Source organism: Scyliorhinus torazame, chromosome 12, assembly GCF_047496885.1.
Source record: "Scyliorhinus torazame isolate Kashiwa2021f chromosome 12, sScyTor2.1, whole genome shotgun sequence".
NCBI lineage: Eukaryota > Metazoa > Chordata > Chondrichthyes > Carcharhiniformes > Scyliorhinidae > Scyliorhinus > Scyliorhinus torazame.
The window spans coordinates 28,218,987-28,243,178 of NC_092718.1; the positions used below are offsets into that span (position 1 = coordinate 28,218,987).

General features: G+C 49.5%; 1 protein-coding gene across 1 annotated transcript in view; it reads right to left on the reverse strand.

The window, feature by feature from the left end:
• The window catches only part of agbl1 (AGBL carboxypeptidase 1), a 338,874-nt gene that overhangs the window by 280,718 nt on the left and 33,964 nt on the right, over window positions 1–24,192 (reverse strand). Inside the window, exons 6-9 of the mRNA XM_072470580.1 lie at window positions 16,977–17,014; window positions 14,051–14,259; window positions 10,189–10,363; window positions 5,852–5,934 (exon numbers count right to left, since the gene is read on the reverse strand). Of these exons, the coding sequence (XP_072326681.1) occupies window positions 5,852–5,934; window positions 10,189–10,363; window positions 14,051–14,259; window positions 16,977–17,014 (505 nt within the window). The remainder of the gene's footprint in view (window positions 1–5,851; window positions 5,935–10,188; window positions 10,364–14,050; window positions 14,260–16,976; window positions 17,015–24,192) is intronic.

Genomic DNA, 24,192 nt, shown 5'->3' on the forward strand with positions numbered 1-24,192 from the left:
GAGGAGCTGGTTAAAGGACTGGGGAGCATGCAGGCGGGGAAGGCCCCGGGGCCGAGTGGGTTCCCGGTTTTACAGGAAGTTTGCGGACCTGTTAACCCCGTTGCTGGTGAGGACTTTCAATGAGGCAAGGGAGGGGGGGACCCTGCCCCCGACAATGTCCGGAGCGCTGATTTCTTTGATCCTGAAGCGGGACAAGGACCCACTGCAATGTGGGTCACATAGACCGATTTTGCTCCTCAATGTGGACGCTAAGCTGCTGGCAAAAGTGCTGGCTATGAGAATTGAGGACTGGGTCCCGGGGGTGATTCATGAGGACCAGACGGGATTTATAAAGGGCAGGCAGCTAAACACCAATGTGCGGAGGCTCCTCAATGTGATTATGATGCCCTCGGTGGAGGGAGAGGCGGAGGTAGTGGCAGCTATGGACGCGGAGAAGGCCTTTGGCCGAGTAGAGTGGGAGTATCTCTGGGAAGTGTTGCGGAGGTTTGGGTTTGGGGAGGGGTTTATCAGTTGGGTTAAGCTTCTATATAGAACCCCGGTGGTGAGTGTGGCTGCGAATCGGCGGAGGTCGGAGTATTTTCAGCTGTATCGAGGGACGAGGCAGGGGTGCCCCCGTCCCCCCTGTTGTTTGCATTAGCAATTGAGCCTTTGGCCATGGCATTAAGGGAGTCCAGGAACTGGAGGGGGGTGGTCCGAGGGGGAGAGGAGCATCGAGTGTCGCTGTATACAGATGACGTGTTGCTGTATGTGGCGGATCCAGTGGAGGGGATGGTGGAGGCCATGCGGATCCTAAGAGAGTTTGGGGACTTCTCGGGCTTCAAGCCCAATGTAGGGAAGAGTGAGCTCTTTGTGGTGCATCCGGGGGACCAGGGAAGAGGGATAGACGACCTACCGTTGAGGAGGGCGAAAAGGAGCTTTCGGTACTTGGGGATCCAGGTAGCTAGGAGCTGGGGGGCTCTGCACAAACTTAATTTGACGCGGCTGGTGGAGCAGATGGAGGAGGACTTCAAACGATGGGATGTGTTGCCACTCTCGCTAGCGGGCAGGGTACAGTCAATTAAAATGACGGTCCTCCCGAGGTTTCTTTTCGTGTTCCAGTGCCTTCCTATTAGGATTACCAAGGCCATTTTTAAGCGGGTAGATAGGAGCATCATGGGCTTTGTGTGGGCAAACAAGACCCCGAGGGTAAGGAGGGGGCTTCTGGAGCGTAGTAGGGACAGGGAGGGCTGGCGTTGCCGAATCTGGAGGGTTATTATTGGGCAGCCAATAAATGACATGGCAGGGTTCATTAAGCTAGAGAGGATAAAGTTTGCCCTGAGAGGGTCTGCGCAGGGGTTCTCCAGGCGGTGGCAACCGTTCCTTGACTATCTCGCGGAGCGCTAGAAGAAGCTCGGTCAGCAGCAGCAGCAACCCCGGGGGTGGGGGGGGTATTTCTTTCGGGGGGGGGAATATTTGGGTGGGTGGGGGAGGGCTGTTTTCCCAGGTAGTATTTGTACAAACATATGGGAGGATTAATATGTGCGGGAGAAACCCATTGTATAAGTTCTGTACTATGTTTGCTTGATATGTTTATGTTTTGTTTTGCCCTTTTGTCTTTTTTTTTCTGTTACAGTGGGGGAGGTTTAACTGGTTGAAAAATTTTTGTTGGAAAAACTGTGAATGAACATTTTTTTTAAAAACTAGCCCGCCCAGTTAGCATGGTGGTCCCCGCGTCAGGCCTCTGACTTCCCCTCAGCCCTCCAGTCCACTCCTCCCCTCCAATCCTTCCAACCACCAACAAACGAAGAGAACAAAAGGCATACTCACCATTGTCACCCCCCCCCCCGCCCCCCCCGCCATCGAAATCCACCCCAAACTGCCCACCTCATAAAGTTTATAATGAACAAAAAGCTCATCTCCAAAGTTCAATGTCCTCACGCTTCTCCCAGTCCATGGTCCCTCATAAATCAGAGGCTCCTCTGGTGAGTCAAAATAAAACTCCTGCTTCTGATGTGTCACCCACAAGCGGGCAAGGTACAAACCCCAATTTTCATTCCCTTCTTAAAGAGGGCAGCCTTTATCCAGTTGAACCTGGCCCTTCTCTTCGTCAACTCCGCACCCAGGTCCTGGTAGACCCGCACCTCCTTCCCAGCTGCACTTCCGGTCTGTCTCGCCCATTTCTGAATCTTTTCCTTGTCTAAGAATCGATGCAACGTCACCACCATCTCCTTCGATGGCTCCCCCGCCTGTGGCCTCCACCCCAGCACCCTGCACGCCCGATCCACCTCGAGGGACCAGTCATAAGGCCTCCTCCTCCATCAGCCTCTCCGCATGCTCGCCACATACCTGGCAGCCTCCGCTCCCGGGGTGCCCTCTGGCATCCCAACAATCCTCAGGTTCTGACTCCTGGAGCGTCCTCAAGGTCTTCCAATTTCTCTCTCAGCCTCTTCTGGCTCTCCAAAACCATCGCCAACTCCGTCTCCAATGAGGCCATCTGCTCCTCGTGCATGCCCACCAACTCCTTCACCTACTGGATCGTCAGGCCCTGAGCCTCCTGTCTCTGCGCCACTCGCTCAATCGCCACCCTGAGCGGCTCCACCACCTCGGCCAAATCCCCCAAAGCCTCTTTCCTCTGCTGCTGGAATTTGTTATTCAAAAACTCCACCAGCCGCTCCGTCGCCCACTGGGCGGGCAGAGCGGCCCCCTTGCCCTCCGCCACCATCACCTGTGGCGCACAACAAAACCCTTCCTGCTCTAACCGCTCTCGCTTGTGGCACTTCCCATGCTCTGATCCATACACCAGCCTCACCAGAACAGAATTACCTTCCTTGGGCACTCACACACCTTTTGCCCTCAAAGAAATCCCCATGTGGGTGGGGAAGGACCAACAACATCCACCTTGGGCGGGAGCCACCAAATGTGCCACCACTCACTCCATGGCCGCCACCAGAAGTCCCTGTGAACCTTTAAATGGTCCGTCAAATTGTCCGTCCCGCACGCGACGATTCCCGCAGCAGGTGGGGCAGGAACAGTTACCCCGTTGTTGCACCTATCTGGCAGGAGATGTGAGGGAAGGTGCTGATGGGGTCTGAGTCAGCAGAGAGCTGATGTGGAGCAGTTGCCTTGGCTGTAAGGACAAGTGCTCCTAACGTGCAGGAATGGGCAGGCAAAGGCCGAGCGAGCTGTGACTTCACGGTTTCGGGCGGGATTTCCCTTCCCTCCATTTTTGTCAGTCAAACGGCACACCTTCAGCCAAGCAAAAAGCTGAGCGTGAGCAGGCTGAGTCTTTCAATTGGCTTTCAGAGTTTTCGTCAACACTCGCCTTGTGACACTGACCCCCCCTTAAGTGTGCGCTGCCCTTTTTAAGTTTCATTTGCAGCGATTTTCCACTCCCCACAGTTTCGCTGTCACTGCCATTCTGCGTCTGGAGGGTTGTGCAAATGAGCTGGCCTAAGATATTTAAGCCCCATGTTAGCGGAGTGTGTAAATTCTTGGTCGGAAAGGTGACCTTTATAGAGGACCCTGAAGGAGAGGTAAGGGGTGTGGTGATACGCCTGTGGGCAATATCACAGATGAATGGTGTGCGACCTCCATCCAGTAGGTGGCGGTGCAAACACACCATGCGTTCTAAAGACCGTGGCCATGTGACCAGGGACTCCCATATAAGTGGGGGCACATCCGGCCACCAATAGATGGTTGTAGGAGATGGTAGCAAGACATACGGGTGAGCAATCGTGCTCGGTGTAGTTCCAGAGGAGTACAAAGAAACTCTATGATAACTTGCTCTGTAACAGATCGCTATCTTACCACGCGTGATTCAATAAAGATCCTGGTTTGGACAAGTCGAGGTGTTTGGTGGATTCCTTTGCAAGGCGTAGAAGACCAAACACAACAAGGGGTGGATGAGCAATGGGGATTGAAGGAGGGACTTCCAGAGCCTGCAGCCTGGATTACAGAAAACGGAATTACCAGAAGTGGGGAAATGATAGGAGTGGACAACAGGCTAGACTAAGAGCATCAGAGAGTCTGAGGAAAGGGTGTGGGTACTGTAGGTTGGGAGGGAGTTACAAAGACAAAGGCATGATGACTCCATTGACTCCTCTCACTTTAACAAACGGATTTTAAAATTCCTGTCTCATTTCCCATCTCACGGCAATGCCTCCCTCATCTCATGGTGAATTCACACTGAACAAATCTGAAAAGTCAAAGCCGCTTGCGTGTAAATCCAATGTTAAAGCATGAACGAACTTGAAGTGAATCATGGGGGTGAGAGTCTCTCCAGTCGGAGTCCTGCTCTGCTTCATTCTGGTGTCACATCAAATTCTGACTCCAGATAGCTGCATTTACTCTATCGCCTGAGTTTTTTACCTGTCGGGCGCGAGCACTTGGTGAGGCCGGCAGCTGGCGTGAAACATGCTCCCAGCCGCGTTTGGCCCTGGAACGTGACTGCACGCTGCCCAATTCACCGGCAGCCAGCATGAAGCCGCGCTCGGAGAAAGGCTGAGCGCTGCCGGATGGGCAGGAGGAGGGCGGGCACTGAGAGAAAGGAGGGTGCGGACTGGCACTTCTCATGGACTCCCTCGGGGGGACAGCCGCTGTGGAGCTGTCTCAGGCAGCGGCAGACCTGTGCAAAATAAATTACAATGGGCAGACGTTGCAAAGTGTGTCTAGGCAGCGCATTCAAACACAAACCTCAGTCCCCAGGCACTTAAAAAAATTTGGTGCTGGACTCTTCCTTCCCGCCCGCCGCAAGAATGCTACGGGCGAGCCGCGGATGCGGCTGGAGAATCCCGACCTTTATTTCAGCCCAGACATTTCATCCCGCCCTGGAACAAGGTTGAAACTAAAACATAAAGGCCTCCTGGCCAGTTGGCCAGCCTGCTGACCAAAGAAGCAGAAGGGCCGCATAAAATTGCGTTCAGTTGGCCTCTTCATGGGCTAAATTACCGGCTTGAGAGTCGGCGGGCGCCCTTCCAACTCCACTTTCTCTACTCTATCATCGGTAGTCACTCTTTCAGTTATGAGACTATTACCACCGGAAATCCCTGTTAACCCCGCTGCAGCCGATATCTTCAAACGTCCTCAAAAACCTTTTCTTTGACCATCCCTATGTTCCCATTCCACCTTCTTCATTTTTCCTCTTCATCCTTCTGCTAAAAGGATATAAAATCATAGGATCCTTACAGCGCTGAAGGAGGCCATTTGGCCCATGGAGTCTACACCGACTCTCCGAAAGAGCACCCTAGTTTGACCCACGTCCCACCCTATCCCCGTAACCACATGATGTGCCATCAATTAACACAAGATGAGTAGTGAACAAAACTGTGGCTTTAATAAGCTAAACAGTAAGCCTCCTGGCCACTGATCCCGAACTGGGGGCAGGGCCGGAGGTCAGCCACCTTTATACCGAGCCCGAGGGGAGGAGCCACAGGCGGAGCCATCCGGCAGTGGTTCACCACAATACATGTAGTAAAGTAACAGTTTACCACAATACATATAATACACTAACAGTGGTTCACCACACCGCACCTAAGATTTGGACACTAAGGGGAAATTTTCCATAGCCACTCCCCTAACCTGCACATCTTCGGACAGTGGGAGGCAACTGGAGCAGCCGGAGGAAACCCACGCAGACACAGAGCGAATCTGCAAACTCCACACAGTCACCCGAGGTCGGAATTCAACCCGGGTCCCTGGCGCTGTGAGGCGGCAGTGCTAACCACTGTGCCATCGTGCTGGCCACATCACTTTCCCCTCTTTATTGTGAAGAGCATTGGAAAAATCTAAGTTCTTTTTATAAGCTAAACTCACGCTCAAATCGAGTGACGGTTTTGTCTTTCTTTACAATCTTCATACAATTACATTTACTTACATCTTCATTGTACCCTGTTTCTTCATTCTCAGTGCTATCTTCGTCACCTTCTTTTTCATCATTTCCTTTGACTGCAACATCCTCTGTGCAAATACACATTAGTCAGCTCAATTCTCATCAATTATCTCCATAAGTTGGTCACTGTTCATTACTACATTACCAAAGATGTATAATTCTTAAAGGGGTGCAGTAGCAGAGGAACCTGGGTGTATCATAGATCAACGAAGGTGGCAGGACAGGTGGAGAGAGCAGTTAATAAAGTAGATAGTATTCTGGGCTTTATTCATAGGGAAACAGAGTACAAGAGCAAGGAGGTTATGCTGAACTTACACAAGACACGAGTTAAACCTCAGCTGGAATATTGTGTACAGTTCTGGGCACCACACTATAGGAAGGATGTGAAAGCATTGGAGCGAGTGCAGGAGAGGTTTACAAGTGATGAGAAACTTTAGTGAGAAGGATAGATTGGAGAGTTTGGAATTGCTCTCCTTGGAGAGAAGAAGGCCAAGAGGAGATTTGATAGAGGTGCTCATGAGGGGGCTGGATTGAGTAGATGACGAGAAACTGTACCCGCTTGTAAAAGGATCAAGAACAAGAGGGCACAGATTTAAGATGATTTGCAAGAGAAGAAAATGTGATGTGAGAAAAACCTTTCTCACGCAATCATAGATTATCATAGAATTTACAGTGCAGAAGGAGGCCATTCGGCCCATCGAATCTGCACCGGCTCTTGGAAAGAGCACCCTACCAAAGGTCAACACCTCCACCCTATCCCCATAACCCAGTAACCTCACCCAACACTAAGGGCAAATTTGGACACTAAGGGCAATTTATCATGGCCAATCCGCCTAACCTGCACATCTTTGGACTGTGGGAGGAAACCGGAGCTCCCGGAGGAAACCCACGCACACACGGGAAGGATGTGCAGACTCTGCACAGACAGTGACCCAAGCCGGAATCGAACCTGGGACCCTGGAGCTGTGAAGCAATTGTGCTAACCATAATGCTACCGTGCTGCCCACTGCAATGATTGGTTTGGGTCTGGAATGCATTGTCTTGAAGTGTGGTGGAGGTAGTTTCAATCCATAGAATCCCAACAGTGCAGGAGGAGGTAGTTCGGCCCATCAAGTCTGTACCAACAGTCTGAAAGAGGACCCTACCCAGGCTCATTCCCCCATCCTATTCCCGTAACCTCGCCTAACCAATCGAGGCATTCAAGAGGATATTAGATGATTACTTCAATCGGAACAATGTGCAGTGGTACAGGGAATGGCACTAGGCTGTAATGTCCGTTTGAAGACACGGTGATGATATGATGGCCAGAGGTCCTCCTTCTGCGCCGTAACAATTCTGTGATTCTTGCATCAGCCTCGTTCTCTGCAGTTTGGGGGTCTTACATTTGCTGGTGATAATCAAAATTTCCTTTTCATGGATATTGGGCCTTGCTTTCGGTGACTGAGAATCTCGCCTTTCCGTTGAAGTGTGTGTAACCCACTCACTGGTGTTGGGACATCCATCTGTTCCCCAGCTACAAAATGTTCGCTGTTCCTGACATACGCTGTTACCTATATCACAGGCTGCCATATGGCACTGTACAGTTATACAATATGCCAACATACAGTGTATCCACAGGCTTACAAATATTTCTCAGCTGTCTGTGGCGAACGTTTGGTCAAATTTGGCAGATGAATTGAATTAGAATTAGAATTCCTACAATGCAGAAGGAGGCCATTCTGCCCATCGAGTCTGCACTAACCCCCTGAAAGAGCACCCTGTCTAGGTCCACTCCCCTTATCCCCGTAACCCCACCCACCCTGTACATCCCTGGACATTGAGGGGCAATCTTAACACGGCCAATCCACCTAACCTGCATATCTTTGGGCTGTGGGAGGAAACCGGACGGAGCACCCGGAATAAACCCACTCAGACATGAGGAGAATGCGCAGACTCCACACAGTCACCCAAGGCCGAAATTGAACCCGGGTCCCTGGCGCTGTGAAGCAGCAGTGCTAACCAGTATGGCACCATGCCCCCACCACCACCCAGCCCTGTGCTACCCATCTGTGTTTGAAGAAATAAACCACTAAAATGTATTTCAAAAATCGATGGAATTTATAACTTAATGGAGAATTTGACATTCTGTTAATATCAAATTAGTTTTTCGGGGCTAGGGAGGTTGTTCAATCGTAATTATGACTCAGTAAACTTTGGAAACTCTGTTACATCTCATCCAATAAGGTGTAACTTATCAAGGAGATTTACAGTGAGACCAACAGCACGGTAAGTGGAAGTTCCCACCAAATTGGCGATTCCGCGAAGATTTCCATCCACTAGGTTCTCAGACTGCACTCTGTGGCGGAGTGAGGAATCACTGACAGCAACTGGTGGACATCCACTTCATACTGTGCATGTATGGACTCCAGGGGCGAAATTCTCCCCCAACGGCGGGATGTCCGCCGACTGGCGCCAAAGCCGGCTCCAATCAGACGGGCATCGCGCCGGCCCAAAGGTGCGGAAGGCTCCGCATCTTTGGCGGCCTAGCCCCAACATTGAGGGGCTAGGCCGACACTGGAGAGATTTCCGCCCCGCCAGCTGGCGGAAATGGCGTTTGTTTCCCCGCCAGCTGGCGCGGAAATGCGGCGCATGCGCGGGAGCGTCAGCGGCCGCTGTCAGTTTCCCAGCGCGGGAGCGTCAGCGGCCGCTGTCAGTTTCCCGCGCATGCGCAGTGGGGAGAGTCTCTTCCGCCTCCGCCATGGTGGAGGCCGTGGCGGAGGCGGAAGGGAAAAAGTGCCCCCACGGCACAGGCCCGCCCACGGATCGGTGGGCCCCGATCGCGGGCCAGGCCACCGTGGGGGCACCCCCCGGGGTCAGATCGCCCCGCGCCCCCCCCCCCCAGGACCCCGGAGCCCGCCCACGCCACCTGGTCCCGCCGGTAAATACCAGGTTTGATTTACGTCGGCGGGACAGGCAATTCCTGGGCGGGACTTCGGCCTATCCGGGCCGGAGAATCCAGCGGGGGGTCCCGCCAACCGGCGCGGCCGGATTCCCGCCCCCGCCCAATCTCCGGGAGCGGAGACTTCGGCGGGGGCGGGGGCGGGAATCACGGCGGCCAACGGCCATTCTCCGACCCGGCGGGGTCTTTCTCTGAGTTTCACAAAGTGATACTGATCTTATTGACACAAACAGGATCCTGAGGGTGGATGCTGAGGAAGATGTTTCCCTCCCGTAGGAGAGTTCAGAGCTGGGAGGGGCAGTTTAGAAATGGCGGGATTCGCTGAAGATTGGGCTAGTTCCCCACGCCGGCGAGAAAACCGGCGCCAACGACTCCGGCACAAACGGCCCCCGAAAGTGAGGAATTCTCACCTTTCTAGGGGGCTAGGTTGCCGCCAGAGGCGTCCCCGCAGCCCCAGCCGGCGCCGAAGGGCCGGTGGGGGTTCGCGCATGTGCGGAACGGCCGGTGTAATCTCGCGCATGCGCGGAGCGGCCGGCGTATTTCCGCACATGCGCAGAACGCCCGCCGTATTTCCGCGCATGTGCAGGGTTTCCCTTCTCCGCACCGGCCCCGGGGCAATATAGCGGAGCCCTACAGGGGCCCGGCGCAGAGGAAAGAAGGACCCCACGGAACCAGCCCGCCCGCAGATCAGTAGGCCCCCGCGGGCCAGGCCACCGCGGGAGGGCCCCCCAGGGTCAGCTCCCCCCCCCCCCACCCCCCCAGGATGGTCCCCGCACACTTACCTGCCAGGTCCCACCGTGTGTGAGGTGAGTAATTCACACTGGTGGGACTTGGCAAAACTTTATGGCCACTCGGCCCATCGGGGCCCGGAGAATCGCCGGGGGCCCCGCTGTCTACGGCCCCTGACTGGCGTGGCGGGAAACCCGCCGGCCCCCAAAAACCTCGCCGGAGAATAGGGCCGCCGGCGTTGGGGCGGCGGGGCGGGATTCGCGCCTCCCCCTGGGGATTCTCCGACCCGGCGCAGGGACGGAGAATCCTGGTCAAGAGGTCTCCCATTTAAGATGGTGATTAGAGAGATTATTGTCTCTCAGAGAGTCATTAGCCTCTTAGAGCAGTGGGGGTTGGAACTCAAAGCTGAGTTGGACAGATTTTTAATCGACAAGGGAGTCAAACGTGTGTGGGGCAGGAGGGGGCGGGGAGTGGGGGGGGGGGGCGGATTGGGGGTTAAGGCTACAGTCAGATCAGCTATGATCTTATTGAATGGCGGAGCAGGTGAGTGGGGCCGAAAGGACCGCCTCCTGCTCCAGCTGCTTATAATCTTACGATCGATACAAACAAGAAAGCGAGGTGAAAACGACAGAAATTCAAACCTGTAGAAACTCACCTTGAGGGAACCTGCCGGGGGGCTCCAGGATCTGGGAGTCCGCTGTGTTTGGCAACACAAATGAATAGCAGCTTCTAACTGTGAGCAAAGGAAGAGGCTCTTTCGGGTAACACCTGCGCATGATTTGTGTGGCCAACTTGACAATAGGCTGCAGGTCTGTTGTGGAGCCACAAGCCTGGAGAAGGCAAAAAAAAACAATTGTGTGCTTGTAGTTACTACAGGGAGCCGCCAATCAGTTCATCCTCGGCATGGAGATACAGTACACTCTGTTCATAGGCTCTCCTTCAATATTGCTTTTGGAAACAAGTTACTTTCTTTTTTCTCCTGCTAAGCCCCCTTGAAACCTGTCTTAACCAAAGCCATTTCCATTCAGAGCGTAGCTTTCTCATAAATCTCGTGACCAGCTGGTGACCTGCTCTTCATTGCTATGGACGCGAGGTAGCAACAGTTATTAAAACTGTACAGACAACAAGAAAACTAGCACCGACTGATTAACATCTTCAACAAAGCTGGCGAGATCCCCAAAGAGAACAATCCCATTTGAAATAAAGAGGAAATGATGGTGCGGTGGTCATTTTTCTTTTTATTAATTTACGAGATGTGGGTGTCAAATGGCAAGACCAGAATGTGTTGCCCCTGAGGAGCTGGTGGTGATTGGCCTTCTTCAATCGCTGCCATCGTCTGCGAGACACAAGTCAGACGACCCTCTACCACCAATGCAGTGTGTGCCATCTGCAAGACTCGCCAAGGCTCCCTCAACAGCACCTTCCAAACCCACAACCTCTTATCACCTAGAGGTGAGGGGGGGAGGGGGGGGGGGGGAGCAGGTACCTGGGAAGACCACCACCTGCAAGTTTATTTCCTCCTCACCACTCACCAGCCTGACTTGGAGTTACATCGGCCGTTTCTGCACGGTGGCGGGCTGAAAATCCTGGATCCCCTCCCTGACAGCGCGGTGGATGTACCTACACCTCAGGGACTGCAGCGGTTCAAGATGGCAGCTCACCACCACCTTCTGAAGGGCAACTAGGAATGGGCCATAAATGCAGGGCCCAGGCAGCGACACCCACCTCTCAGGAATGAAAATAAGAAAAGAACACTTCTCTTCCTTTCCCTGTGTTTCTCTAGTTTCCCCTTGGACACATTAGCAGTGTTCACCTGAACCGTCACTGCTTTACTCACAAGAGTACTGTCCGACCCTGCTCGAGGAAATCGCCAGTGTACCACAGGCAGGAATTGACAAACCCAGGAAAGGAGAAGTACAGAGTAAGGAGGGGCAGAGTGGAGAATCACACTGATTTTCATCCCCTATCACTGACCATCATGTAAGAATATACAGACTGAGTTCAGTTCTGGAACGCCACACGATCCCGCACGAGTTTGGTTTGATCCGAATCAGATTGTTTTGTTCAGATTTATTTACCTCTTTTCTTTCATGGGAAATATAAAAAATAATAATCTTTATTGTCACAAGTAGGCTTACATCAACACTGCAATGGCGTTAGGGCAGCACGGTGGCGCAGTGGTTAGCATTGCTGGCTACGGCGCTGAGGACCCGGGTTCAAATCCCGGCCCTGGGTCACTGTCCGTGTGGAGTTTGCGCATTCTCCCCGTGTTTGCGTGGGTTTCATCCCCACAACCCAAAGATGTGCAGGATAGGTGGATTGGCCACGCTAAATTGCCCCTTAATTGGAAAAAGATAATTGGATACTCTAAATTTTAAAAAATACCACTGCAATGAAGTTACTATGAAAAGTCCCTGGTCGCCACATTCCGGCGCCTGTTCGGGTACATGGAGGAAGAATTCTGAATGTCCAATTCACCTAGTAGCACGTCTTTCAGGACTTGTGGGAAGAAACCGGAGCACCCGGAGGAAACCCACGCAGGCACGGGGAGAACGTGCAGACTTTGCACAGACAGTGACCCAAGCCGGGAATCGAACCTGGAGCTGTGAAGCAACAGTGCTAACCACTGCGCTACCGTGCTGCCCAGATGGGGGTCACCAGCGAGGCCAACGTTTGTTGCCCGTCCTCAATTGCCCTCGGAAAGAGTGGCTTTGGCCACTTTCGACCCAGCCACATTGCTGTGGGTCTGGAGTCGCATGTTGCCCAGGCCAAGTAAGGGAGGGCAGATTGCCTCCTCTAACCCGATGGGTTTTCGCGACAATGATTGATGATTCTCACGGTCACCATGACTGAGACGAGGTTTTGATTCCAAATTTCTGAACTGAATTTCAATTCCATCAGCTGTTACCCTGTTAGCTGAACCCACATCCCCCAGAGCAGTAGCCTGTGGATTACTGGTCCAGGGCACCACCATCTACCAGAATAAACAGCCTGTCATAATATACATCTATGTATACAATGGAGTGCAGACAGGCAGTGATTGGCACACAGGATGACCAGTAAGCACACAGAACAGAGCAGCCAATCACCAGACAGGACACGACCACTATAAAGCCAGAGGGCATCAGTTTTCCCGCTCTCTCGGGACCCAGCCTATGAGACAGTCAGATCTCATGAGCTAGCCAGTGCAAACACCATGTGGTAGCTAGGTTAGTCTGGTCAGGCTAGTGTCAGGTCTCCAGTCAAGTCAGCATAGTGTCAACCCACAGTCGAACATGTATAATAGTTTGGATGTTGAATAAAATCGTGTTGCATTTTATCAAGTGTTGGAGGTCTGTCTCTTGCTACACTGCATCAAGTGCAGTTCACCTCGACCCAGCCTACCCAACACATCACAGCCTTGAGCAAAGAGACACACACGTATTGGGTCGGAGACTGTGGGGATAAGCTTTTAAATCTATGAGTCCTAAAGTCCTTTTATTGTAAAGGTGCATGCCACGTAACCTTCAGCTTGTAGTCAGTATCTCCCCTTCACAATTGTTCTTTCAGAGCCTTTGAATGTTGTTGCTTAGCTATCGCCTGTCTCTCTCTCTCTCCCTCTGTCTCTCTGTCTCTGTCTCTGACTCTCTCTCTCTCAACCTTTCGGCACCTTGATGGTGCATAGGTCAGACTTTCGTCTGTTTTTGTAACTAGTCTGTTGCCACAGGCTTTTTTGTTTAATTTAGAGTAGCTAATTCTTTTTCTTTTCCAATTAAGGGGTAATTTAGCATGGCCAATCTACCTAATCAGCACATCTTTGGGTTGTGGGGGTGAAACCCACGCAGACATGGGGAGAATGTGCAAACTCCATACGGACAGTGACCCAGGGCCGGGATTCGAACCTGGGTCCTCAGCGCCGCAGTCCCAGTGCTAACCACTGTGCTGTATGCCGCCCCGCAGGCCTATGGCTTCAGGGGCATTACACCACATCAAGAATAGCTACATTCACACGCACGCACACAGGCAGACTAAGAGGCAATTTAGCTTAGCCAAACCACCTAACCTGCACGTCTTTGGACTGTGGGAGAAACCGGAGCACCCGGAGGAAACCCACGCAGACACGGGGAGAACGTGCAGACTCCGCACAGACAGTAACCAGAGGCCGGAATCGAACCCGAGTGCTGACCACTGCACTGCACTCTAAACCGTCCAGTTAAAATTGAAGAAACAAAGTTCAGTTTAAGTGAAATCACATTCGGCAAATGGTGAGAATGTTTTATGGGATAAAAAATGAAAAAGCTGGATATAGGCAGCAGGCCTGGCTGCTTCAGGGGAGAGAGAGAAACACAGTTAATGTTTTCAGTCCAATAACATTGACGTTATCTCTATTTCTCTCTCTCTTGCTCTCTCTCCAGATGCTGGTTTATCTGGTATTTTCTGTTTGTGATTCAGATTCCCAGCCTCGGCGGACGGTGGGATTTTATTTTTCTATTGCACAGGAGGTTTTATGGTATTTTCTCTGCATTGCCACAACCTACCCGTGATGCGCTGAGCAGGACTCTCATCCCATCTGCCTGTAGAAAGGCTTTCTTCCCCATTTGGGTGTTTGTGATATTTCTAATGCATTTGAGCAGAGCCTTGTGAATGGAAATGTACTTGTTCTGCGTATCTCGTTGGTGCCAGTCCTGATACAGTTTTAAGAGCCATTGGATGTAGCCGTTGTCCAGAGCTCGCCTGCTGTTCCATTCTGAAAGAAATAGTTGAACGGGAAATCAGATTGATGGAGCAATTCTTCCTTACACCGAGGCAACTAAGTAAAAAAACTGACTGGATCTTTAGGATCAGCGATTGATCCCAGAGTGCTGCTCTACATCTGATTAATGGACAACAGTGACACCCCGTGGAATAAACATGTAGCTGCATGCCAAACCCTTGTGTCACCCAATCTACTTTCAACCTTTACCTCACGCGGCACAGTCCAATTATCTCATGTCGTGTGCAGGGAATGTAGTTATTACAACAATTATACTTGCGGTGAACATAGGGGTAATCATGACAGTTCTGGGCTTCAAATTGAAGATCCAGCATTTGAGCTTGTTTTTAAACAATCAAATGTCTTTTGTTTTAACGTTACACCGAGGATCAAATGGAGAAATTTGGCCCAACACCTACCAACCTCATGACGACAGGTGAACACAGAAAGGTCGAGGGCAGCAGAGTGGCTGGAGAGTGAAACCAGAGGCAGGTGGACAGGTAAAAGCAAAATCACTGTCACTTGGCAGCGGTACGGAGAGCAAAGCCACAGGATGGGTGGGACAGTGAGATTAGGAGCCAAGCCGGGGAGGAACACTGAGTGATTCGAATTTCTACAGTACCTTGCGCGACCTCAGCATGTCTCGACAAATGTCACAATGAATGATTCCTGAAGTGCGGCCGCCTTTGTTTTGCGAGCAAGTGAAAGTTGTCGGATTTGTGGGAACCTGCCCTTGAGGCAGCGGCGGGCAGCCTGCGGCCTCGGGGGGCGGAGAGGGGGGGGAGCCACACGCGGACAATCAGGACTCTGCGCGCGCCCCACCGGACATTTTGTTGACCGTTGCCCCCGTGCAGGATCTCCACTTTCCTTTGATTTCCATCCACGTAGTATTTTCTTCCTACCGGTATGGCTGAAGTGATTTGCGCGTAAAGCGAGGACAAGTGAAGTGAGGTATGTTCTGATTACTCACAACATTTACTGTGAGAGCCGTGTGCTCCCTCTGTGTCCAAAGTGTAAATATTTCTTTTGCTTTTACTATTTGACGTTGTTGACAGTTCTCTTAATATATAAATGATTAAGCATGTTCTACAGCTCGTTATGAAATATTCAGCGTGTATTAAATGCATTTAGTGTTCTTCAAGGGTCATGGTCAGTGAACAAGCCCAATTTCAATCTTGTGGCCTATTGAAATAAAGGAGGGCGTCTCATGCGGCCCACTGGCTAGCCTCGGGTACCTATCACTGCTTTATGAGATAGCTGCATGACATCACTAGAAAGGAAGTGTGTCATGCGTTCCAGTTTTAGTTTCACTTCTGCTTTTAAGCAAAGCACACACACAGCTCAGCAGCTTTGACGTCTTCAGGGGTTGTAATCATCTATATTTGTTCACGTGTGCCTTGTTCCTTTCTTAATTCCTTCAGGGCATGTGGGCCGTCACTGGCAAGGTCAACATATGTTGCTCATCCCTAATTGCCCTTGAACTGAGTGGCTTTCTAAGCCATTTCATTTTGTTTTTTTATTAAGGGGCAATTTAGCGTGGCCAATCCACCTACCCTGCACATCTTTGTGTTGTGGGGGTGAGACCCACGCGAACACGGGGAGAATGTGCAAACTCCACACGGACAGTGACCCAGAGCTGAGATCGAACCCTGGTCCTCGGCGCCGTGAGGCAGCAGTGCTAACCACAGCGCCACCATGCCGTCCACTGAAGAGCCATTTCAAAGGGCAGTTAAGTGTCAACCGCATTCACTGTTGGTCTGGAGTCATGTGCAGGCCAGACAGGGTAAGGATTTTCTTCTTTTAATGGCATTAGTGAACCAGATGGGTTTTTCTGACAATTGATGCTAGTTTCATGCCAAATGTTACTGGGGCGAGCTTTCCATTTGCGGATTTTATGGATCAAATTTAAATTGCATTTGCTGCCGTGATGTGATTTGAACCCATGGCCCCAGAGGCATTAGCCTGGAGCCTCTGTGTTACTAGTCGGGACTTCACCACTATATCACCCTCTATTCTAATCTTGATTCATTTTGTTTTTTAACACATTTAGAGCACCCAATTAATTTTTTCCAATTAAGGGGCAATTTAGCCTGGCCAATCCACCTACCCTGCACATCTTTGGGTTGTGGGGGCGAGACCCACGCAAACACGGGGAGAATGTTAATCTTGATTAATGAACCCAGAGTATATTTAGCCAATCCCTTATGAATGACCGGTGCCTTTGTATGTTTCTAAAAACGCAACAAGAATGTGCACTGCAAAGCTCATCAGCGCTGAGATAAAGGGCCTGCTCATCTAGAATTGCAGCCATGATCAAGAGAGTTAGAAGCATAATGATAGAGTTTTTTGGATGGTGGGATAACAAGCGAGGATGTAGTTCAAAATTATAACGTTGACCCACAACCGCAGGTCAGGAAGGTGCGATCGGAAACACGACGCCACGAAAGGAGGTGAAGAGATGTGGAAAAACAGAATGGCACCAAGCAATTTTAAAATACGGTCTCAAACTTTTGAATAACACCTTACTGCTGTCATTTTACAATACAATCATTTTCCTTCTGAACAGTGGACTGGGTGGAAATAACCTACAGATGTATAACCACAGATCAGGAACACAGATTCACAGCACAAAGCAGATGTCGACAGATTTTAAATCATTTTAGCTATAACTTACAAAAGGATAATGGAACAGGAAATGAATAAAAACTCACTCGATTTCAGTAAAGCTGAAAGAGCTTCTGTGGCAGCTCTGAAAATTAAAAATAATATTTTATTCAGTATGCAGGCTACATCAAATAAATGTAGCCAAATGCATACCATTCCCCTTCATCAAAATTATTGACATTTCCAGACGCCAAAGAACTTTTCATCCCGGTCTTATAGAATTGGACTAGAATACAGATCCAATAAGGTACCTTAACCCAGATTCAGAGGAACACTAGCGAATCCTCAACTCTTAGATTTCTATTTCACACACAAGTTCCGTTCTGTTCTCTCTAAAGGAATCTGACAGCCTAAACCTAAATTTGGGCATTTTTCTCACATGGGTTCAAGCCAATATGAAACGGAGTTGAGAAGATCCAAGCTCATGCCAAATAGCACAGTTAGCAAAATTAAGAGGTAATTATTCCATTAGTCAGGAGCAGACTAGAATCCAAGTCTCATACTTCTTTTCTATTCATTCAGGAGATGTGGGCATCACTGCCTGAGCCAATATTTACTGTCCATCACCAATTGCCCCAGAGAAGGTGGTGGTGAGCAGCCTTCTTGAGCAGTCCATATGGTGTAGGTACACCCACAGTGCTGTCAGGGAGGGGGATCCAGGATTTTGACCCAGTGACAGAGAAAGAACGACGATATATTTCCAAGTCAGAACGGTGGATGGCTCGTGAGGGAAACTTGCAGGTGGTGGTGTTCCCAAATGTCTGTTTCCCTTGTCCGCCTTGATGGCTAATGGTCATGGGTTTGGAAGGTGCTGCCTAAGGAGTCTGGGTGGTTTCCTGCAGTGCTTCCCAGGTGGTTTCCCGCAGTGCAGCTTGTAGATGGTACACACGGCTGCTAGTGTTTGGCGGTGGTGGAGGGAGTGAATATTTGTGGATAGGTTGCTAATCAAGTGGGCTGCTTTGTCCTGGAGCTTCTTGAGTGTTTTTGGAGCCGCACTCATCCAGGTAAGTAGAGAGTATTCCATCACACTCCTGACTTGTGCCTTGTGGATGGTGGACAGGCTTTGGGAGGGGTCAGGAAGTGAGTTACTCATTGCCAGATTCCAAGCCTTTGACCTGCTCTTGTAGCCACAGTAGTTGTATGGCTGATCCAGTTCAGTTTATGGTCAATGGTAACCCACAGATTGATGATAGTGGGGGATTCAGTGATGGTAATGACATGGGGCGGTGGTTAGATTCTCTTTTGCAGGAGATGGTCATCGCCAGGCACTGGTGTAACTTGCCACTTGTCAGCCCAAGCTTAGATATTGTCCCGGTCTTGCTGCATTTGGACACGGACTGCTTCATTATCTGAGGAGTCGTGAATGGTGCTGAACATTGTGCAGTCATCCGCAAACATCCCCACTTCTGACCTTATGATGGAAGGCAGGTCATTAGTGAAGAAGTTGAGGATGGTTGCACCTGGGACACTAACCTGAGGAAGTGATATCCTGGAATGAGATGATTGACCTCCAACCACCACAACCATCTTCCTTTGTGCCAGTTATGACTCCAACCAGCGGAGATTCCCATTGACTGCAGTTTAGCTAGGGCCCTTTGATGCCATACTAGGTCAAATGCTGCCTTGACGTCAAGAGCAGTCACTCTCACCTCAGGAATTCAGATCTGTTGTCCATGTTTGAATCAAGCCTGTAATGAGGTGAGGAGCGGAGTGGCCCTGGAGGAACCCAAACTGAGTAGGTTATTGCTGAGTAAGTGCCACTTGATAGCACTGTTAACGATCCCTTCCATCATTTTGCTGGTGATTGAGAGTAGACTGATAGGGCAGTAATTAGCCAGGCTGGATTTGTCCTGTTTTTTGTGCACAGGACATACCTGGGCAATTTTCCATGTTGCCGGGTAGGTACCAGGGTTGTAGCTGTACTGGAACAGCTTGGCTCGGGATGCGGCAAGTTTTGGAGCACAGGTCTTCAGTACAATGCTGGAATATTGTCAGGGTCCATAATCATTGCAGTATCCAGTGGGGGATATGCCAGGCCATGAGGTTGCAGATTGCGGTTGAATACAATTCTGCCACTCCTGATGGTCCACAGCGCCTGATGGATGCCAATTCTGAGTTGCTAGAATTGCTCAATATCTGTCCGATTTAGCACGGTGGTAGTGCCACACAACACGGTGGCGGGCATCCTCAATGTGAAGACAGAACCTCATCTCCACAAGGACTGTGCAGTGGGCATTCCTACCAATACTGTCGCGGACAAGTGCATTTGCAACAGGCAGGTTGGTGAAGATGAGGTCAAGTATGTTTTTCCTTCTTGTTGGTTCCCTCACCACCTGCTGCAGACCCAGTCTAGCAAATATGTCCTTTTGGACTCAGCCAGTTCGGTGCTACCAGGTCACTCTTGGAGATGAACATTGAAGTTCCCCACCCAGATTACATTCAGTGCCCTTTCCATCTTCGATGCTTCCTCCAAGTAGTGTTCAACATGGAGGAGCACGGATTGATCGGGTGAAGGGGGATGGTAGGTGGTAATCAGCAGGAGGTTTCCTTGCCCATGTTTGATGCCATGAGACTTCATGGGGTAAATGTTGAGGACTCCCAGGGCAGCTCTCTCCTGACTGATCGTGGAGAACTCAGCGACAGTGATGCCATTGAACCTCGAGGGAGATGGTTGGATTCTTTCACGTTGGCGATGGTCATTGCATGGCACTTGTGTGATGTGAATGTCACTTGCCACTTCATAGAATTTTTTATCATAGAATTTACAGTGCAGAAGGAGGCCATTCGGCCCATCGAGTCTGCACCGGCTCTTGGAAAGAGCACCCTACCCAAAGTCAACACCCCCACCCTATCCCCATAACCCAGTAACCCCACCCAACACTAAGGGCAATTTTGGACACTAAGGGCAATTTATCATGGCCAATCCACCTAACCTGCACATCTTTGGACTGTGGGAGGAAACCGGAGCACCCGGAGGAAAGCCACGCACACACGGGGAGGACGTGCAGACTCCGCACAGACAGTGACCCAAGCCGGAATCGAACCTGGGACCCTGGAGCTGTGAAGCAATTGTGCTACCCACAAGGCTACCGTGCTGCCCGCACTTCGCTTCTTGATTAGCAACATAGGACTTAGGAGCAGGAATGGGCCACTCAGCATTTCAAATTTGTTCTGACATTCAATAAGATCATGGCTGATTTGGTCCCAACTCCACTTTGTTGTCACCTCGCCCCCCCCTCCCCATCACGCCTGATTCCCTTGCCTATCAAAAATCTAACCCAGTTTTGAATAGATTCGGTGACCCGGCCTCCACTGCTTTCCAGAGAAGAGAATTCCGCAGACTAACGACTCTTATAGAGAATAAATCTCCGTCTTAAAACGGTAGACCGTTTGTTCTTAAACTGTATCCCCTCGTTCTCATCTCCCCTGACCGGATTTTTACATTTTGAATTTATTTTCCATGTAAGTTTTGAAAAGCCTTTTGTCAAAGGCCGGTCCCAGGCTGAATGTCAGCTTTTCTGGCAACAACAGCCCTCTGGCAGCCCCAAACCGCCGCCGGCCGCCGGGCGATGCAGGACCACCAGCTGGGATGAGGTGCATCTCTGCCACACGATGCCCAGATCTTTGCTCAGGCTGGAGGAGGCTTGGGCAGAAGCAGCGTCCAGCTGCATCCTTTTAATTGCAAATTCTGACCTTCAGACACAGCCTAGCAACGTTGGCTAAGACGGTACACACAGATAGGCAGTGGGAAGCATCTCTAACACAGTCAGATTGTGTTTCAGTTAAATCAGCCTGCAGTCACGTATGTTTCCGAGATCAAATGCCTCGGTATTTGAGTTCGTCAGCAGCCACTTTGTGCAAGAGGATGAGATCCAAGGTGGCCAACCATTTACAAGTCGGCGTCCGCACTGTATTTATAGGATAGGTGTGGGCCTCATTTAAAAGACTTCTTGTCATGGTATTCAATCCTGATTATTAAACTAGGAAAGCCAAGCAGAAGGTGAGGACACTCTTAGTGATGATGTTATGCTTTGTAGACTCCTATATCTTCCACCTCATCATACATCTTCCTATCTCCGGACTCAGTTTCCTTGTAAGAGTCCTGTGCCGCTGCATGTTGAGAGGGATCCTATTACACCCATTGGGTCAAATGCCAGTCATCGGGGCGGTTATAAAAAATGAGTCCAACTGCTGTCACTTAGATGCCAAACATTCTATCCAAGGAACAAGAATGTCTCAGGACATTAAGCGCAGGCAAAGGAAAGGTTGGGGTTCATCAGACTAATACGCTCATACTTCACTGAGTGACACACACCGCCAAACTCCCATGAGTCGTTTTAATGCGCGTTCATGGGGAAATTGACCCAATATGTCCCTAACCCAGCAGGAGTAACAGATGTGATAGTGACCCTATTGTATTTATCACTGGGCTCTAAATAGGTGAGAGAGGCAGACAGGATAGACAGCAGCAGATGGACAGTAATTGGCAAGAATCTCTGTTCTGCCTCTGCATTCAAACTGGCAAGTATGGCACAGGCAGAGGTGAAACTTCACTTGCCTCTAAATCTGAATGATCTGTATATTATTTCAAATTGAGTGTGTGTGTGGGATACAGATTCTGGCCACAAACCTTGTTTTCTGCATCGCAATTTGGAGTTAAATGTTTTATACAGGCAATTTACCTTGAAACTACCGACCTAAATATTCAGAATGAGATTATACCCCAGGACCAGGACAACATGTGCTGTAAGTAAACTCCCCTTTGATTAATAGTTTGTTGATGAACCAACTGGGCTTCTCCAAGGGGCACTTGAATAGATTTTTATCTGCCATTTTCCTAGTCAGTATTCCATTGACCAAAATAAGATTGTGAACATGTGAAAATAATCGAGGGAGCCACGTTTCAACGTAACAGAAACATTGAACTTATTTGGTGTATTTTAACATTTTGCTTCAAGGAATTAGCCTATCTCACAAATCCCAGGCTTTGCTGGGTATTTTTACCTCAGCATTTGGAGAGGGTTTTTAGCCTTTTATCTGAGTGCGTATACTTTGTAGAATTTACCAGTCCGCAATCTGTGCATCAACAGACATTTTTTTTAAAAATGTTTTTTATTGGATTTTCATCAACAGACATTTGAAGGATGCGGGTGTGTATTTTTAAAAAATTTTCGTGGGCGTTTGAGAGTATTGGAGATTAAATTCTAAAGCTCTATTTAAGAAGAGCGATGGGATTTATTAACAAATGCAGTTTTGATTACAAATCTCTCAGACAGACTACACTTGTGATCAGCATCTTCCGTGACTGCAGTTTCGACACTGACGGTTCGAAAGCGAAAAATGTTGGTAAATGAGAATGGGTATGATAAGACCATAAGACATAGGAGCAGAATTAGGCCACTCGGCCCATCAAGTCTGCTCCGCCATTCAATCATGGCTGATATTTTCTCATCCCCCATTCTCCTGCCTTCTCCCCATATCTATTTCGGTCACCTGCCCATTTTATTGCATAGTCATCCCCAAAGTTCTTTGGCAGCTTAAGGAAATACTAATGAGGTAAAGTTGCAAACGGTGGGATTTTCCAGTCGCCCCGCCCCAGATCGGAAATTCCCACCCTAGATCAATGGTCCGGCAAATTGGGGGGGGGAGTGGGGGTGGGGTGCGTGGAGGAGCTGCAAATCCCACCCTACATAAACAATAAACACCTGAACAATTAATCAGTATATTTTGTTTGTTTATAGAAATCTACGTTTATTAAATACTGCTTAAAGTGGCAACTCACTGACAAAGCATGCAGAAGGAAAGTTTTGACCTCTGTATACCTAGCTCGTGACCTTTTTATCCATTAATTTTCATAAGTAGCAAATATATCCTTCAAAATCAGAACATATTCATGATAGAGAGAATAGTACAGAAATACCAAAGAGCATAAAGGGGTTGTAGATGTTCTGCAGGAGAAAGCTAATGGAGGAAATGCAGTGGAGACTTGGACATGATGGTTCAGAGGTGATAACAACAGCTTCATCCCAATCTCTTGAACCTCTCTTCCCCATCAGGCTATGAGGCTCTGGAGTTTCAAAGAATTGAGATGATCTTCATGAAACATATTTGGGGTGAGTTCTCCGCCGGCGGGATTCTTCATTCCGCTGACAGCGCACTCCCGCCCACGGGTTTCCCGGCGGCATAGGGTGGCCACAATGGGAATTCCGAGGAACTGGAGAATCCAGCCCATAAAATTATGAGCGGGCTTGACAGGATAGATGCTTGTCAGCTAACTTCGAACTAAGGGGCACAGTTTCAATATAAGGAATCTCCTGTTCAAAATGGGGGTGAGGATGAATTTCCTCTTTAATCTTTTGGAATGCTATACTATAGAAAGCAGTGGAGGCTGGGTCTTTGAATATATTCAAGGCTAAGTTAGACAAGTTTTTGATCTACAAGGGAGTCAAGGGATAAGGGGACAGGGAGGCAAGTGGACATAAGGTCACAAATCAGATAAGCCTTGATGGTTTCAATGATAGGGCAGACTTGAGGGGTCTAGTGATTGAATCATCCTCCTATTTCTTATATTGTTGTGTATTCCCCTGCCCCAAGCACATCGAGGTTCAAAAAATCCCAGGTACCGTCAGTCTCCAACACCCAATGTCCCAGTATCGTCCCCTAGGTTTCCACCCTCCCAACTCTCTGTCCCTTAGACGTCTCCTTAATACTCACAAATTCCTGAAGCATATCCTCAGATCTGAGGGCCACACACAATGCAGTTAAGTCTATAGCTCTGGTTAATAACCCTTCACACAATATCACTGCTCTTATAAAACCTCTGAAAACAAGGTGGGAAATATGCTAGTTTTAAAATATGTACTAATGCCTGCTGCACGATTTATTCGTGATTCTTACCACAAAACCAATAACACCTCTTTTAAGAACTATTACTCTTGTAAAAGCGTACCCCCTTTTTATATATATAATATAAATTGATAAGTACAATTACCAATGAGTGAATAATATAAAATAGATTTCAGTACTATGAACTGGCAAAATATGAACTGGTCAGGATTAAACACACTGATCCAAGAATGTACACGGGTAAATAAGAAAGGGCATCATCGAAATTGCTTTAAATATACAGCAGTACATAATATCAATAGAGTAATATAAACTATATTAATCAATATCTGGTGGCATTGCACATGGAGAATCAGGAGCAAGTGTGCCCGAAAGTTGAAGGAGCAGTAGAGGGTGAGGAGGTGATTGCATCAGGGC